The following is a 19,260-nucleotide window of genomic DNA, read 5'->3' as shown; positions in this document are numbered from 1 at the left end:
TATTTTCAAGTGCAAGGGCCCAGAGGCTATTTCAGGCACAGAACCAGATGAAGACATCACCAAGAGGGTGGCCACAGCTCCTCTGGGCTGCTGCACTGGAAGCCAAGGCTCCCATTTTATGGCAATTACCGTTCTTAGGATGCCAATGGCTTTTTATGCAATTAACTTACATTGATGAAGCAACATTGTTATTAGAAACAGTATTGCTCAGGATAGATATCCACAACCTCAGGGGAACTCAGCAAAAACATCTGAATAATGGAGCATTCAGTCTCTCAAAAATAAGGTAAACATTCAATGAGTTAATCAGTGGGCACACTATACAAGACAACTCAAGCTCAAGAATTCATTGAAGTCCTCAGCTTTGTCCTAATGGTCATTGAATAAATTTTCACAATCCCTGTGTTGTTTATTAAACACAGTACTGCAATCTTGAATCTCTTTACTTTGAGGTTCTTCAGAACCAAACCCCTGTGTTGCTAAAGTAAAGCCCAGTGTGATTTTTTTTAAATTCAGTGATCTGATCATTTCTTTCTTGGCATGCTGATCCAAGAGACACATACTCCAGAATTTGCATTTCCTCTTTAATAAATAACGAAGAAGTTACACCCACAAATAGTTTAGATTGGCATTTATGATAAAGTAAAAAGGATATTAGTCAGTTTGAACAACTACATAAGAACATAGAACAATACAATGCAGGAACAGGCCCTTCAGCCCACCATGTCTGCACTGACCATGATGTCAATCTAACCTTTTCTCCCTCACATAAAGCCATGCTGACTTTCCCTAATTTGTCCATCTTTTCCAAATCTTGTCCCAAAGAACCTTCTGTAATAATTTTCCTACCGATAATGTTAAGCTTACTGGCCTATAATTTCCAGGTTGGTCCCTGTTGCCCTTCTTAAACCAAAGGGACGACATTGGCTATTCTCTAGTCTTCTGAGACTTCACCTGAAAGAAGATACAAAGATCTCTGTCAAGGCCCCAGAAATTTCCTTCCTTGCCTCCCTCAGTATCCTGGGATAGATTCCATCAGGCCCTTGGGGACTAATGTTTCTTGATACACACAACACTCTCTCCATCTTAATATTGACATGCCCTAGAATATCAAACCACCTCTCCCTAATCTCACTGTCATCCATCTCCTTCTCCTTGGTGAATACTGATGCAAATTACTCAATAAGGACCTCACCTAGTTCCTCTGGCTCCACACATATATTTGCTCCCTTGGCCTTGAGTGGACCTTTCACCAACTACCTTCTTGCTTCTAATATACACGTAAAATGCATTGGGATTCTCTTTAATCCTACTTGTCAAGGACATTTCTTGGCCCATTTTAGCCCTCCTAATTCCTTGTTTCTTTCCTGTGTCCTTTATATTCCTTAAGGACCTTGTCTGATTTCAGCTTCCTAAACCTTACAAATGTTTCCTTTACTTTTGGACTAAACTTACAACATCTCCTGTCATTTCAAGGTTCCCAAACCTTGCCATCATTATCTTTCATCCTCACAGGAACATGCTGGCCTTGAACTCTAACCAGCTGGCATTTAAAAGACTCCCACATTGTCAGATGTGGATTTAGCAATCTACTTCCACCAGTTCCCCAATTTAGCACTGCAGCATATTTTACCAAAAATAAAAGAAACCCAGTCTCCAGCTCACAAGTCGAAACCTCCTCACTTCATTTTAAGTAAACTGCAACTTTGACATGGGGCAGCAATTGTCTTACTCAATTTGTGTTCTCACTCCAGATCAATATATACAATTACATAACTCAATACACCTTCAGAGCACACAAGAATCTTTCTCTAGCTTCATTGGTGAACTACATAACTGAATATCAATTATATTGCCCAAGCCGGCACAATGTCCATTTTTAATCTTAATTTCTAATATTAACCTTCCATTGAATATATTCTACTGAAAACACATAGTTACTTCATCCTAAAAGATTGCCAATATATGGATCTTGCCAGAAAATTATTTTTGGCATGCATCTTTCATTTCAAGGGAATAAACAAGAAGAGCCACGTCATATAAGTCACAATATCACTGAAAGTCATATTGTAACACGTGTGTTAATAGAGATATGAAGTGTAAAGGCTTCACAAATATGTTGAGAATGAAGACAATTCCCCTTTAACACAGAGCTATGCAAAATAATGGCAACATAATTGCTTCAATTTAATATTTAACCTACCCCAGCATGGTCAGAATACAAGTAAAAAAGGCTCACCGTCAACTGAATTTCAGCAGTGCTTTGCACTGATATCTATCAATCAGTTTGGTTCAGTCTGCAGTAAGTGACTGCCAAGCAAGAAAAGTTTCTACTGTTAACAATATTTAACGGAAGTGCTTTGCCTCAATACACTTTGGTATTTGATCTGTCAATAAATACTGAGAACTATATTCGCAGTATGCTCAAGTAAGTGAATCTGAGGATAATCTTAAAGGATACTTGTCCAAAGTTCAATGTCCGATTATTCCAGCTTCAGTGATTTGCATTATATTTTAGCTGTTCCTTTCAGAATACCTGACTCAATTTAAACATGTTACCAGGCATTGAATGTCAATGCAGAACTATTTCAACTACAAGCAGACATTTAATCCACATCTCCACTGACAATGTCAGCATGAAAGACAATTAATAGAACCCAGCAATGAGATCTATACAAGATCTCTCTAAGATTATCTTTTTTTTCAACTGCAATTAGCACTTTTGGTTTTCTGCTTACTGTTCCATTCCTTTCTCACTGATGTTACCTCCAGCAATGTGATAATGGAGAAAACACATCTTTGCACCTTTTGACTACAATGCTACTCTGCTGTTCAGTCAGCAGGAAATATACTTACAACGTACAGTTGGAGAGAATAGCAATATTGCCCTAAGTGGTAACCCATTGAAATTTGCCTTGTAATGACGGAAGCTGAAATAACTGCGTGTGACCATCACATGCATATGGCAGCGTGTTCTCAATTGTTGAGGCAAGTGCATTTAAGTTTACATCAATAGAACTTTTACAAGGGTGATGTAAGCTATTTGGGCATTTTAATGAGACTGAAATTGAGATCTGAAATTTTCTACAACACGAAAAGCAACTTGCCTCCACAATTTTCTCAAGAAGCCTTTGATTTATTCATATCAGAAGTCTTATTTCATGCTGTGTGTGAAAATATACAATGAAATAAAAAAATACGTGATTAATTAAATCGCATCATTGTTTTCTCTCAAAAGCCTTTGTTACTTTTGCAGTACAAAATATGCAGAACATAATACTGTCAAACTAACAAATAATTCAATAAATAAACTGGAGCATCAAATAACCTTAAGTTTAAAAATGCCAATTGTGAAAAACATTTAAATAAAGAACATGCAAAACAAATGAGAAAGGTATGAGAGAGAAAGATAAAGAAGACTTGACTTTATTGTTTGAATAAGGCAATGGAAGAAGCCAGATTTGATTAAAATGGTTCTGTAGTCCAGTAGCACATTCTTCTGGAATTCTTGGCAATGTTCAAAGTTTCTAGACGAATGGAATGTTCTCCTTTTACCTCAACAGGCACTTGCTGACTCTGTTTTCTTTTAGCACATGCCAATTTTTAAAAGATTTATTTTCAGAACACTGATGTTGTTTCTAAGACCAGTTTATCTGGATTGTTCCAAGCTGCCATTGAGAAGGTAAAGGTCCTGAAACCTCCACCATGCAAAATACCTCCAACTAAATATCAGACTGACCATTCACAGCATCACAGAATGGTTGCAGCAAAGAAGGTGGCTGTTAGATTCTTCAAAACGATACCGGCTCTATGTAGAAGCAACACAGCCAGTTCCATTCTCCCACTCCCCCCCAAACCCACCCCAGTTTTTAAACTTCTTTCTAGTCAGATCTTTAACCTACTCCCTTTTGATTGTTACAAATGAAACTGTCTCCATTATTAATCCTGACATTCCAAGGCTTAATCACTCGTTATGGAAAAAACGTTTTCCTCATATCACTTTTGGCTCTTGCTAATCATCTTCATTTGTTGTCTCCAGGTTCTTCATTCTTCCACCAATGGGAACAGTTTCTCTCTATGTACTTTATGCATACCCTTCATGATTTTGAATATCTCTATCAGATCCCCTTGAAACTTCCTCTATTCCAAGGAGAACAACCCAGCTTCTCCAGTCTATCCACATAACTAAAACATCTGGAATCATCTTCTGCACTCTCTCCAAAGTCTTCACATATATCTTAAAACATTGCATCGAGAAATGGACCAAATTCTCCTGGATGACTGGACCGGAGTTTTATAAAGGTTCTCCATGACGTCCTCGCTCTTGTACCCATTGCCTTTATTTATAAAGCACAGGATCCCATAAGCTCTATTAACTAATTTCTCAATCTGTCCTGTTACTCTCAATGAGCAATATAGCCCCTTGATCTTTCTATACTTAAATCTCTTTCAGAATCATGTCCCCTAATTTTTATTGCCTCTTCTCTTTATTCCTACCAATATTTGTCCAATTTAAATTTTAGATTTTATTCTTCCTGGCAAATTATTTCCAGTGTAAAAGATTAATTTTGCCATTAACACCACCAAATTCAAAATAATTCTGTGCTATAGTCAAAAAACCTTGTATAGATCTCCATGGAAGATCAAGGCAGACTGCAGTTAATATGAAATAGGTATTTTTTTTAGGAAGTAACTGATATAACATTAGACTGCATGTTCTTCTACAATGGATATTCCCAGGCATTTTAACAAGTTTGTTCTCTTTACCATAAAATGGCCATTTCCTTGCTCTTAATGTGAGAGCATGTTAATTTGGTTTTACTACTGGGAATATTGTTTTAAAGAGCTGTTCATGCAGATCCATCTTACCATTCCACAAAGCACTAAAGTTTTTTCACACAATGTAATTATTGAAGACGTTATCCTGGAAATGTCGTTCGGCTACACAATGAATACTTTGTGGCAGAGGGGAATGCAGAGATATTTGCATTGAAATGGAAGAATGTGATGTATTGGAAATTATAAACAAAGAGTGGGAAGACATGCTAAAGTGTCCAGCATTTTTGAAAGTGGATAAATCACCAGGCCTGGATTAGATGTATCCCAGGTTCTTAGAAAAGGCAAGGGAGGAAATAACATAAGCTCTGACTATCACTTTCTAATTCTCTGGTTTCAGGCTGAGTGCCAGACCCTGTAAGACAGCAAATGTGGTATCGTTGATTTCAAAAGGAGAAAGGGCAAAATGACTGCAAGTCTGTCAGTCCATTGGGTAAGTTATTGGATAAAAATCTAAGGGAATGCATAAATCAACATGTAAAGAGGTACATGACAGTCAGCATGAATTTGTTAAGGTTAGGTGTCACTTAAATTCTCTGAATCTTTTTTAGTGGTAATGTGGAAGGTTACTGAGAATAGCACATATGATGACATAATCTGCATGGATTTTAGCAAGGCATTTACAAGGGCCTGCATGGTCACAGAAGTAAAAGCCTATGGGATCCAGAGAAAAGTGGAATAAATACAGGCTAAGTAGGAGAAAGCAAAGTGTACTGATCAATGGGAATTTTAATGACTCAATGTTCCACGGGAATCAGTTCTGGATCTTTTGGTTTCTGTGATAAATGCAATGATTTGAACTCAAACTTAGGGGCCATGTTTAAAAAGTTGTCGATAATACCACAATTGGCAGAATGGTTCATGGTGACTGGAGCAAAATGTTAACAACCTGATTATGTTTGGCACAAAACTGCAAGTGAAATTCAATCCAGAGAAAGGCAAGGTAATGAATTTAGGGAAGTTGAAAATGATCAGGGAATGCATAACAAGTGGGAGGAGACTTGGAATTGTAGAGAAACAGAGGGATCTGTAGACTGCATGTGGGACAGATAGATAAGATGTTTAAGAAGGCTTAATAGGATCCTTGCCTTGATCAGCTGAGGTAAGAATATAAGATGTTGTGGTCTTGATAGAATTATATAAAATGTTGATTAAATAACAGCTGGAGAATGTGTGCAGTTCAGGAAGGATATGATCATGCTACAGGAAGGATGTGCCAGAACGAAGAGAGGCTACAGAGGAGATTTATAGGGATGTTGTCAGGACAGGAAAATTGGAGTAATGAGGAGAGACTGACTTGGCTGGGTTTGTTTTCCTTGAAAGAAAAGAGACAGTGTAGGGATTTAAGTGAGGTGTCAAATAATTGTAAGGGGCCTAAGCTGGGTGAAGTGACAGCTGGGGAAACTATTTCCCTTTGCAGAGTCGTTGAGAACTAGGAGATACGAATTTAAGTTAATTGATATAAGTATTAGATGGGAGTCAAGGAAAAGTATTATCTTCAAATTGTCTGGAACTCAGTGCCCAAAGTGATGGTGCAGACAAAAACCCACATTTATTTATAAAGTATTTGAATGAGGACTTGAGGAGCCATTACCTTGGAATTGGAATTGGTTTGTTATTGTCACATGTACCGAGGTACAGTGAAAAACTTGTCTTGCCTACTGTTCATACAGATCAATTCATTACATGGTGCATCGAGGTAGTATAAGATAAAACAATACAGAATTCAGAATAAAGCATCACAGAGAAAGTGCAGTGCAGGTAGACAATAAGGTGCAAGGTCATTACGAGGTAGATTTTGAGGTCAAGAGTCCATCTTATCATACTAGAGAACCGTTAAATAGTCTTAAAAATAGTGGGATAGAGGCTATCCTCGAGCCTGGTGGTCCGTGCTTTCAGGCTTTTGTATCTTCTGCCCGATGGGAGAGGGGAGAAGACAGAATGTCCAGGGTGGGTGGGGTCTTTGATTATGCTGGCTGCTTTACCGATGCAGTGAGAAGTATAGACAGAAAGATGGAAGCTGAGTTTAAATAAATGGTTCAATTTTTGGCAATAATGATATGATAGACCAAATGGCCTCCTTTCGTTCCATAAGTTTTTATATGATTCTTGATTCACTCAAAAAACACCAAATTAGCACCATAAAAACCCACAGAATTTTCAGTCCTAATTATATCAAATACATAAAGTTTCCAGTTTTTTTGCACTAATTTTAATAGTTGTGCTAGACACTGATCTGAAAGTGAGTAATCCTCCCAAGATCAAATTAATCATAATGATGAGTTTCTATTAATTGAGTGACTTTTCAAGTTTTTCAGAAGCCTGTTAACATTTGTTTTCAGATGCAATGTCACTAACAGACAAGATTAACTTTAAAAAAAAATATTTTTCTTAACCTACAATGAAAATGACATCTGTAAAATAACTAACAGCTGGCAACTTTAAAAATAATTTTCAGCAATTTAATGCAAGCTTACCAGAGTTGATGGACTACGCATAGATTAAAAATGCTTATTTTGTGAAAGCCCTGTTATTAGGTTTTGGCATCAAGATGCACATATTGCCACTGTGAAACGTATAAAGGAGTAAGCATTAAAGCAACACTTCTTAAATTAAGTAGATTCTAAAATACTGCTCAATTATGCTGCTTCAGGCTAGATTTTATGCTTGGCTATATGCAAATGGACTTCAGTAGAAAATTGCAAAAGTAGGAACACTTAAAACTATCATAACTTGCACAAAGAATGAAGATACAAAGCCATTTTCCTTCAGATAAACTTAAGCAATGCTGTAATCATTACCTGATCAAGATCAGGAAGACTTAGGGTAGATTCCTTGGTAGTGAGCTCTATAATCCTTCCTGTTAGTGGTGATGAGAAACTAAAGTCAGGTATCACATGTGGCACTTCCAACTTAGAAAGCCGGGTAAAGAAATATATTTTAAGCTTCCTTGAACCTGCATTAATTTACATTAGGAAATGGAGACTGGATCAAAATGGTTGCTCTACCATGGGTATAATTTCCACAGCAGACAACAATTTTTAAAAAGAAAACTCATTCTGCAGGCCCATTATTTTGAATAAAAACAGAAATAATATTAAATGTGAAGTCAATGAGTCAATGATTGCTGTTACACAGATGTTAAATATGCATAAACATGCCCAAGATGCCTCGGAATGCACATTTGGTTTGCTGTGAGTTCAGATTCTTGGTGATTCATTGCAATTGACCTGTCTAGGACAACTTACGTATGCTGCTTATATCAAATAATTAAAAATAGCACTAATAGCACGAACCGTCAATGCATCATGTAGTCTTTTAACTTTATGCAAACATATCAAGTAAATCTTTATTTGCTATGCAATAATATGTCAATGTTTATTTTTAATTCATTCATGGGATGTAGAGGTCACTGGCAAATCTGGCACTTTTTGCCCTTGAGCAATAATTACCCTTGAGAAGGAGGTGATGGGCAGGGACATCTTCATCTTGAACCACTGCAGGCTGTCTGTTGAAGGTGCTCACACAGTAATGTTAAACTGGTAAGTTTTAAGCTGTTGGTGAACTGACAGTGAAATATGGTGATATGTTTATGACATGATGGTGTGTCTTGAAGGGGAACATGGAGGTGATGGTGTTCCCTAGCATCTGATGAAGGTCACTGGTGTGGTAAGTAATGCCAAAGGACTGCTATAATGCAACTCTGTGTGTACAATGGACAATCGCTGCAAGGAGTGTGCAGAGGTCTGCCCTACCAACGTTATCAACAATTGGCATTACGTGGACTGATAAGAACATCTTTGAGTAGGTTATTCACATGTATTGATTCTCCAACCACCTACTGCAAGCTCAATAATGTAGCTTTGACCTTCAGGACTCATCCAGTTTGGTCAGTGATGGCTCTACCAAGTAACATAACTGAAGGACACAGAGGTCCTCCATGCTGTGCTTTCTTCGTGGGGTTCAATACAGAGGTATACCACTTCATCAGTTGAGAGGCATCAGGAAAAGGCTTTAGTCCCAATATTGATCTGAACTTATGTGTCAATGCTATGAACCATCACAGCCATCTCTCTGACAATAAATCTATCTCTACTAACAGGGCAGGATAAAGCCAGAGAGAGTAAGTTTGAAGTTCATAGACTGTCCTGGTGTAATTTCAGCTCACATTCTTTGGATAAGTAATGTAGATCTCTGGGTTAGGGGTCAATAACATTAAAAACTATTATTTTGTACCCCATAAAATAACATTAGGATATGCCAGTGCAACAAATAGTAAAGTGATAATTATAGTATAAAAGACTGTGAAATGATAGCTCTCTGGTAAAATTATCCAGTAAATGGCTGAGCATTAGAAAGCAGGAAGACCTCAAGTTCACTGCTGGGGAATGTAGAAACTGGCTGCAGTGTTTGCTTACAAACAGCAAAGGCCACAATTCAAGAAACGTATTTCCTGTCAAACACTTTGGGATGTGTCCAGGATGTGGAAACCATAATTAAAGTACAATCAGAAAGCTTTGGGGTCAAATTCTGTTTCAGAGTTGTGTGTGTGGACAGCCCAAATAACACCATGCCCCACTGAGAATGTGCTGCACAGCCACTTCTGATGAGATATTAAACCGTGGGCTTTTCTGTGGACTCAGATGTAGCTAAAAGAAGACAATGCAGGGTTTTGAAGGAGACTAAAGGAGTACAGGGGGAAGTGCAATGGGTGTTGCAGATTGGGACTTGCGTCAGCTAAGGCAATTGCTCACCAGTTATCCTGGCCACAATGCCACAAACCTGTCCGTTTCTCCTGAACCCCATACCAACTGCAGCCCTGAATTGCTCGTGTTTTAGCTCCCAACCACCAAACCCAGGCAGATCTACCACCCATCCCCTAAAACCCTTCCATCAATGCCAATTTCCCTCTTTCTAACCCCCAACCATTGAGGTAGTAACCACCCCAATCCCTGAATCAGTGCCAATTTCCTGAATCTCCCAACTCCACCATCAACCTGCACCAGTATCCCGGATCTCCCACCTCTGTCACCTACCTATGCCAATATCCTTGACTTCTCGCCTTTGCCATTGATCTTTGCCAACATTCCCATCCCTACATTTTCACCATCTTTCTGTGCTAATTTCCTTGATCTCCCACCTCAACACTCAATCTGTGTTGGTGTCCTTGATCTCCCACTCCACCATCTGTGTCAGTCTCCCCGATCTCCCAGCTCTACCACTTACCTGTGCCAGTATTCCCAGTCTCCACCATCCCTGGTCTCCCAGCTTCACCATTATTTACTCTCAGCCCAACCACTGTACTAACCTGAGTAGGCCTGTGCTGCCGACCATCCCGAATCTGGCCTCAGAACAGAATACCAAGAGACACACTCAAACCATGCTGGCCTTTGTCACCATACTCCCTGTCTAGTGCAGCCATGATAGTTCTGATGAAGGGTCTTTGACCTGAAATGTCAACTCTGTTTCTCTCTCCCCCAGAAGCTGCCTGACGTGCTGAGTGTTTCCAGCATTTTCTGTTTTTATCTCATTTTTCCAGTATCTACAGTTTCTTTTTGATTTTCAGCCAATGGCAGCTGCTCCCGGGACCACACAATCCAAACTCCTCTTCACTGTGCCATGTAGAATACTGCGCAGTGGACGATATCAAACTGCAAGTCCCTGACTTAGAAATAATCTCAGGACCACAAGAGTCACTCACACCTGAAATACCCATCAAATTTCCAGAACATAGAACAGTACAGCACAGAAACAGGACCTTCGGCCCACCGTAGCTGTGCCGACCTTGGTGGCAAGCTAATTAATCTCAACTGTCTGCACGTGCTCTTTATCCCTCTGTTGCCTACCTGTTCATATGTCTGTCTAATCGCCTCTTAAACATTGCTTTCATATCCGCTTCCACCTTCTCCTCAGGCACCTACCACTCCCTGTGTAAAAAACCTGCCTCGCACATCTCCTTTAAACTTTCCCTCTCTCACCTTAAACCTATACCCTCCAGTATCTGACATCTCCCACCCTGGGAAAAAGGACTTGGAAATGTCATTATTCTTATTCGCACTGCGAAAAGGAAGTACTTTCAAAGTATAATGCTGTAAAAATTGAATTCTCTGTTTTATTTCTTTCTCTCTCATTATTTTTCCATTTTCCTCTTGGTCGCAGCTGTGCTATTCACCTTCAGCTACTCTAGAATTGAGTGTTACATTCTAGGGGAAAGTTCTTTGCTGAATTCCATATTGGATTTATCTGTGACTGAACAGCTATCTTATATTCATAGCCCTGCATTTTGGTTTCCTTCATATGTGGAAAGATTTTTTTCTATGTCCACTCTTTCAAATCCTTTCCTGATCATGAAAATCTCTGTTTTGATATCATCCTTGCAACTTATTTTGACCTTTTACAAAATATGCATTACTTAAAAGGCAGGCCAGAACTGTTCACTCTACCAGGAGTCTCATTTGTTACCTGGTTACGTGAGCAGACACTACAGCCCCAGGGCAATGCATATGCTACAGTACGTAGCAGAGGTGGAATGCAGAATAGTCTGTTTTTTAAAACTTGTTGCTTCCCTGACCTGTGCTGACCATGGATACGATCCAGGTTTTACAAACGATTCCAGTAACACAGTGTTGATGGTACTAGCTGGGGTTCACTGTTTCTAATCACTGGTAATTCCTGCTTTGGATGTGCATATCAACTGACAGCTGGGAGGTCATTTCTGATAGCTCTTAAAGTTGAATATCTTGCTAACGCCAACTGCGAAGGACATGACAGCGCCCCAAGGATTTTGAATCCGCAGGGAAGGGGGGCTACAGAGAGAATGGCTGTGGAAATAACGTGACTGGTGTGCCGATTTAGAGTGCTATTCTTGCCAAAATTAAACGTCTTCTCTGGCAGTTCTCCCACAATGAACGTTTAACATGTGCATCAAATGAAACTATACTGTAAATGCACGCACAGCACAATCTAACCGCAGCATATAAATGGTAAGGTGTTCTTTCTGTACTGGAGGCGCTTCACCGAGCCCTTCTCGTCGCTCTGCAGTGCAGCAGGGTGTTTGTGCTGGTGAGAAGGAGATCAGCCGAGAATGTCCATTAGAAACACGGGTAACACCCACCAGCTCTGGTGAAAATGTCTGCCCTCCGGGGCACTTATTTCCTCTCTGATGTGACCGAAGCTTTTGCCTCCTGTTCAGACCCACGTACAATCGATAACACGGAACACCCCAGACTCTTCAATGGAAAAAACATACCTAGTTTAAACAACAGCCTCGCACTTAATCTACCCATGTATCCATTAGATCGCCTTATACTTTGATCTTGGGTCAGAAGCTCCAAAATACTCATTCTAGCATATTAGACCAACGCAAACTTAACTCCCCTCTGGGATCTCCGTCCTCCTTTGCGAATAACAACAGGGATCCTCATGCTGGCGTTTGGATCTCATTACCTTGAGTGGCTGCCGCTGGTCCGCACGACTCCACAACGCTGGAGTCCCCCACTGAGCTCTGCCCTGGAGGCTGCTTGCACTATCAGTGGGAGCATGCAAAAGGTCCAGCGACCGAAATCCCGTGCTCTGCGGAAAGTGGGTGAAGGCAGACGACAGATCTCACTGACAAGCGCACTTATATTCACGCCTCTGGTTTGCGATGGATGGGAGCTGGAGCTGGGCGAATACTACAGGGCTGCTCTGGGGCAAGGAACCAGCACTGCAAAGCTGCCACCCAGAGGCCGATGATTGAACATCACCCTCAATACATTGCGGAGAAGACCAAATAACCCCAGAAAAATAGCATTCAGTGTCATTCGTTTCCAAGAACAATAATTACTCTAGAAATGTACTCAGCAACTTATCGACAATAACATATATAAAATAAAGTGTCCCGTTTATGTAAAAAATGTTCTCGGGATATAGATTTATAACTTCATTTCTTCTTAAACCATTGCAGACCCTGTACCCATATCCCGGTTAGATAAGCGCTACAAGGGCTTTGACCCAGGAACAATGAAGAAGTGGCGATATTTGTCCCAGTTAGGCAGCTGTGAGTGGAGACGGTAACGTTCTCAAGCACCTTCGGTATTTCTACCCACAGGAGGCTTCCGATGAGGGAGAAGTCCGCTACAGACACCTAGGTAAAGTGTTGCAGTGCATCTTCCACAGATGCTGCCTGACCTGTTGAGCATTTTTAAAAAAAATTTCAGGCAGATAAGTTATTCAAGAAGATGCTTGCCTTTATTGGCCGAGGTATAGAGTGGAAGAAAGTCGTGTTGAAACCGTATTAGACATTAGTGGAGGCGATGAGATGTACAACTCAGTTCACATCACAGGAAGGATGTAACAGCTTTAGTGGTTTCTGTGCAGATTTGATGATGTCAAAGCGAGTGAACTTTAGTTGTCAGGACAGACTGGCTAAACTGAGTTTATTTTCTTTGAAACAAAGGAGATTGAGATGTAACTGGGGTAACTAAAATGAGGCGTGGCTCCTTCATGTTGAACAGAAAGGAGATGTTTCCTGCAGCAGAGAGATCAGTGACTAAGGGTCACAGTTTTAAGGTATTTAATAGGAGGCTCAGAGGGTGGCTGATGAAACATTTACTTACACCCAATGACTGTTGGGATTTGAAGCACACAGAAAAGAGAAGGCAGAATACAGCATATTAAATGGTAGGGCAAGCTTGAAGGGCCCAATGACCTACTCCTGCTCCTATTTTCTTGTGTTCATCACATGTAGAAAGTACCATGAAGTGTATTTGATGCTGTCGCCTAGGAACTATGGACAGAGGGGGGCTAAAGCAAGCGGGGTTAAACTAAAGAGCTCTTTTTTGACTGACATGGAGACAATGGATCAAATGCCTTCCCTAAGTGATGAAAATTGTAACAGTTTCATGAGTGTTAACCTTCATCTTGTTTGGCACAAAGGTGAGGAAATGGTGTTTCAGTTGTACCATTAGAACATTAGATTATTGCTGGTCTTTTACCTCAGAACCACATTCCTGCATTAGCTCTGAGTCCTTGATTCCTTTAATATCCAACAGGCAAGCCTTTGTCAAACCCCATTGGAAGTACGGCATCACATTATGTTAACTTTGGAAGAATGGAGCGAATATGTGTATGTGCAGGTAGACGGGATTAGTTGAAATTGGCATCATGGTTGGCATAAACATCGTGGACCAAAGGGTCTGTTCCTGTGCTGCAACACACACAAAATGCTGGAGGGACTCAGCAGGTCAGGCAGCATTTATGGAGGGAAATAAACAGTCAACGTTTCGGGTTGAGACTCTTCATCAGGACTGGAAAGGAAGAGGGCAGAAGCCAGAATAAATAGCATTTTTATTTAATACAAAGCAATTTGCTTTTTATTCTGGCTTCTGCCCTCTTCCTTTCCAGTCCTGATGAAGGGTCCTGATCTGAAACATCGACTGTTTATTTCCCTCCATAGATGCTGCCTGACCTGCTGAGTTCCTCCAGCATTTTGTGTGTGTTGCTCCAGATTCCAGCACCTGCAGAATCTCCTGTGTTCCTGTGCTGTATTGTTCTATGTTCTGTAACACAGCAGTCATGCTGGGACCCTACACCTGCAAAATTTGAAATCCAGAGGCCAATGCCTGGAACTTGGATCAATTAATACTTATTTTTAAGGCCCTAAGCACACAAAAATCCATTTTATCTTCAACAAATCCACAAGCGATCATTTCTGGGTGAAATTACAGCTGTCGCCAAAATCAAAGCACACAAGTCTTTGATCCAGACCATTGTGTCTGACATTTATGTGGCATCAGGTGCATGTCCAATGATGACGTAGGTTTGGTATCTCACCTTTTATTCCCTACTGATTGAAACTCTATCTCACACATTGTGAGAATAATGGTCATATCACAGTCACAGAAGAACAAGGAGAAAAACGCACTGAAGATTGCCAATGAGATTTTCTCTGGAGTGGCAGAGGCTGAAAGGAGACCTAACAGAAGTTTATAAAATTATGAGAGACATGGATAGAGTAGACAGCTGGTATCTTTTTCCCAGGGTTGAAATGCCTAATACTAGAGGGCATGCATTTAAGGTGAGAGGAGGAAAGTTCAAAGGAGATGTGCAGGGCAGGTTTTTTATACAGAGAGTGGTGGGTGCCTGGAATGTGCTGTCAGGGGTGGTGGTGGAGGTGGCTGTCATAGAGGTGTTTAAGAGGCTCTTAGATAGGTACATGAATATACAGAGAATGGAGGGATATGGATTATGCGCAGGCAGAAGGGATTAGGTGTCATTAGTTTAATGAGTTCTGCAGGGCCTTTTCCTGTGCTGTATTGTTCTATGTTCTATGAAAAGGCAATTAAAGAGTCTCCATTGTGACATTGATTTATTGCACAACCTCATATTTCAATGCAATCCCTCGATAACAACACCTTTTCATTTTACATACCATGCTGCACCATGTTGCAATCTCCGTCTTAGTTCATCCCACTCAATGACATGGGACTTCATCAGGCCAGACAAGTACATGGTGTGTGGGTGAGGTGGCCACACAAGTAGATACAGACACATGCACTAGCAAACATGTAAAGACACATGCACACTCACACACATGGACCCCGGTTTACTCACATCTCCAAAGACAGTCCTGTATGCAGCTGGTTTGTGGCTCTCATGGGCAAGATGCTTTAAGGTCTGAAGAACCTTCCAAGAGATCATCAGGGCAATAGCACTAGGTGCATGCTCTTCTTGCATCTTTTTAATTTTGTTACTCTTGCGATATTGCTGGCAATGGTGTTATTTATTATCCGTTGCTCCTGGACTGAGGAAGCAGTGAAGAATCAACCACATTAGTAGTGTCACATATTAGATAGACTAGGTAAGGATGGCAGATTTCTTTCTTTGAAGGACATTCATGAACTGGGTGTATTTTATGATAATCTGGTGGTTTCATAATTACCATTACTAATTTTTAAAAAAATTCATAAGTTATTTAATTATTTGAAATTAAATTCCCCAGCTGCTATGATGGGATTCAAACTCAAACTTGTGTCTCTGATCAATGGTCCAGAACACTGATTGCAAATCTAGTAACCTTCCCGCTATAATGTCATAACCCCATCATAGAAAGGACCAACTTGAAACTTATCATTTTTTTCAATGTAAGAATACAATGGACTGGTCTTAAAGAATTTTTTATCCAATTTAGTGATCTTTTAGGAGGGATCCAAATTGACTCTTGCATTAAACATAACAATATTTTACTTTATCTAAGTGTGCAAATGGTATTTTTAGGCACAGATTTGTTTATAAAGTGCTCATGAAAATGCAAATTACCAGATTATTGCACTGCTGGTGTTTAAATATAATAATGCATTTTAGCTTTTTTTTATCACTCAAATGCAGGGCCCTGTTGTCATTGAGGATGGTGGTGTTCTTGGATTAACCAGAGTGAAAGAGAGGTTAAGACAAACAAAATAATAAGAGCTGATATGCCCTATGAATGACCAGTAAATCAGTCAACCAAAACCCATAAAAGATTGTTGGCACTGTGCAGATTAGGAGTATTCAGAATAAATAAGAATGAAGAAACCCTCTACAAATACATGACTTTGCCTTTTAAGTCAACATGCAGGCCCTGAACTCTTGACATCACACTTTGAAAGGCCTCCCACTTGGCAGACACACCTTTCCCTGCTGATATTAATCCCTTGATGCAAATCAAACCAATCACTCATTCTGCATCATTGTTGCTCCAGGTCCAGTTTGAGATCCATCACATTATAGTGTGATTTCCTCCCCAAGATTTTAATAAGTGAGTACTGGTGTGCATCACTGCATTCCTAGCTCCTCTGTTTCTTCCCAGCACTACTGTATGTTCTCCCATATTAAATGTCTGTATAATCTAGTTATACTTCTCACACAGAAGAAACCTTACCAGCAATTGCAGGATCAGCAATTGGTGATACTGCTACATCTGTCGGTATCACCATCAAGAACTCTGCATTAACATTAAGCAGATCTCTATCAGGTCCTCTTCTTGAAACAACATATCCAGTAATAGGTACATCTTGCTTCACTTTCTCAACGTTTCACATCAGTCCATAATTATTGTGTTAATGTTGGAAAGTTCTTAATGCCTGGAAATTCTAGAGCCCCTAACAGCAGTTTATTTTGGTCATTGGCTGGATTAAACTTCAGTTGTAACTGTGAGTCAAAATGTGCTGCCCCTCTTTTCGAAGACTTGGCTCAGGATCTTTCCTCCACAGGTTTGATTACATGCCAGGTCATTGTGGATGGGAGCTGGAAGATTGGAGGCTGGGACATTGTGGTTGGGAGTGGGGGCCCAGCTGGGGGTAGCAGATTATTGGAGTTTCACTGTTTATATATTTATGGTGTACTTAAATATCTATCCTGGGCCAAAATGAGCTTGTTGTAATCAACGGTTACTTTTTAAAACACTGGCATTCGATGCCATCAAGTCAAATACAAGCTGACTTGCACAGCCCTGCCTTAGGACCAAGAGGAAGTGAGTGATAAGTGTCTCCGTATCTGTGGAGTCTCCGTATTGAGGACAATTCTGCTAGGACTCCCAGCAAGTCAAGTGCAACGTGGTCCATTTATCTGCAGCATTAAATGAAACCTATTAAAAAATTAAAAATATTGAAAATGCTTGGCAGATCAATTAATATTTTCCTCAGATACTGCTTAACCAGCTAATTACTTCCAGTATTTTGTGCTTTTATTTTAGATTTCCAGCATCTGCAGTATTTTATTTTTGTATGAATCCTTTTAGATTACGCCATTATCTGCATCTGTTTGCCCAGTGTATTTTTCTCACTACAATATCTTTTCCACAGAAAGTACAAGACGTGGAAGGTCACCTTTAGTAAAACTGGGATCTCAATATTACACCCTAACAACTGTTTCTACTGTCTGATATAGAGAGAGTTATCATTTTCATCTTGTCCCTCACCAAAAACATCGTGTAAGGGAATCATGTGTAAGTGTTGGTGCTGACGGTGAAGAAGTTGCTCTTTTTTGTTATAAATAGTATCAATGATATATTAAGTTATCAGAAAGACAAATTTGCGGTCAGAAATTCAGTTGCTGCAACCTTGCGCTTTGATAAGATAAGCTATCTTTATTAGCCACATGTACATTGAAACACACCGTGAAATGCATCTTTTGTGCAGAGTGTTCTGGGGGCAGCCTGCAAGTGTCGCCATGCTTCCGGCGCCAACATAGCATGCCCACAACTTCCTAGCCCCTATGTCTTTGGAATATGGGAAGAAACAGGAGCACCTGGAGGAAACCCATGCAGACACGGGGGAACGTACAAACTCCTTACAGACAGCAGCGGGAATTGAACCTGGGTGCTGGTGCTGTAATAGCGTTAAGCTAACCGCTACACTACCACTCTTCACCTCTCAACCCCCCTCACACTCTAGAGAGGAGATAAAGAAAACAGAATAATTACCCAACCAATGTCCTGATTTATCACCTGATGAACACTCAGAGGCCACTAACCTTTAGTCAATGTGCATCTCTTCTTGTGTTTCATCCAATAGAAACAGATGTCTCAGCTGACCAGTTCAGAGCTCAAAAGAAAATGCAAAGGCAGAAATTCTGAAGTTTAGCCAAAACAAACAAACAGCACAAAAAGACACTCAGAGAAACTTATGTGTAGAAACACAATTGCATAATTCTGTCCTTTCAGTGCAAAGCAATTTAAAATTGAATTTTTATAGAGAGAAATATGGTAATGACTATTTCTGGGTCAATTCATGTCACTCTGAAATTTGATTGGGAACTTTCAGCCATTGTTTCATGATATTATGATGGTTTCTTATTTGGAAAACTATGACGAACTATACATAAATCATACTAACAATGTATAAGTGAATATTCGTAGATGTCCTAGGCCAAGAGGGACTGTCAAATTCTCTGTGGATATTAAGTGAGCTACTGACATTGATTCTTTTCCCCATACTGTTGTACCACGATTTGCTGGCCTTTGAATATGTAAGCCATAAAAGTTAAAGTTGGGATGGACACATACAGGTACCTTTGATGTGGCCGCAAGGCAATCTTGCCAAATTATATCCCTCAATTGCTTCTGAGTTAAATTCTGGCAGGAGCATGCTGCTCACCATATTTGCCACCATATGGTGGCTGCATCTTTATTGCAGCCACCATAAAGATGGCTGAAAGGGGCCATCTTTTCCCCTTTCTTATGCAATGCTTTCAGCCAATATTTTTGGAGTTTCTTAATAACATTCTTCAATGCCTCTCAGGCACCATGTCGAACGAGTCAAGACTATTGATTCTGATGAAAGGTGATGAGTTTCAATATTCATCACATTCTAATCAAATTGAAGTTTTAAATTTATCATTGCCAAATACATTTACCCGAAGTCCTTTCCCACCTGTTGTATGTTTCATCCCTGCTGATATTAATCC

General features: G+C 40.0%; 1 protein-coding gene across 1 annotated transcript in view; it reads right to left on the bottom strand.

The window, feature by feature from the left end:
- Window positions 1-10,113, bottom strand: part of LOC127578256 (inositol polyphosphate 1-phosphatase-like) — a 42,227-nt gene extending 32,114 nt beyond the window's left edge. Inside the window, exon 1 of the mRNA XM_052030046.1 lies at window positions 10,063-10,113. Within this exon, the coding sequence (XP_051886006.1) occupies window positions 10,063-10,113 (51 nt within the window). The remainder of the gene's footprint in view (window positions 1-10,062) is intronic.
- Window positions 10,114-19,260: the final 9,147 nt, after the last annotated feature.

This window comes from Pristis pectinata, chromosome 1 (genome assembly GCF_009764475.1).
Source record: "Pristis pectinata isolate sPriPec2 chromosome 1, sPriPec2.1.pri, whole genome shotgun sequence".
NCBI classification, from domain to species: domain Eukaryota; kingdom Metazoa; phylum Chordata; class Chondrichthyes; order Rhinopristiformes; family Pristidae; genus Pristis; species Pristis pectinata.
This window is presented reverse-complemented; position numbering and strand designations above follow the sequence as displayed.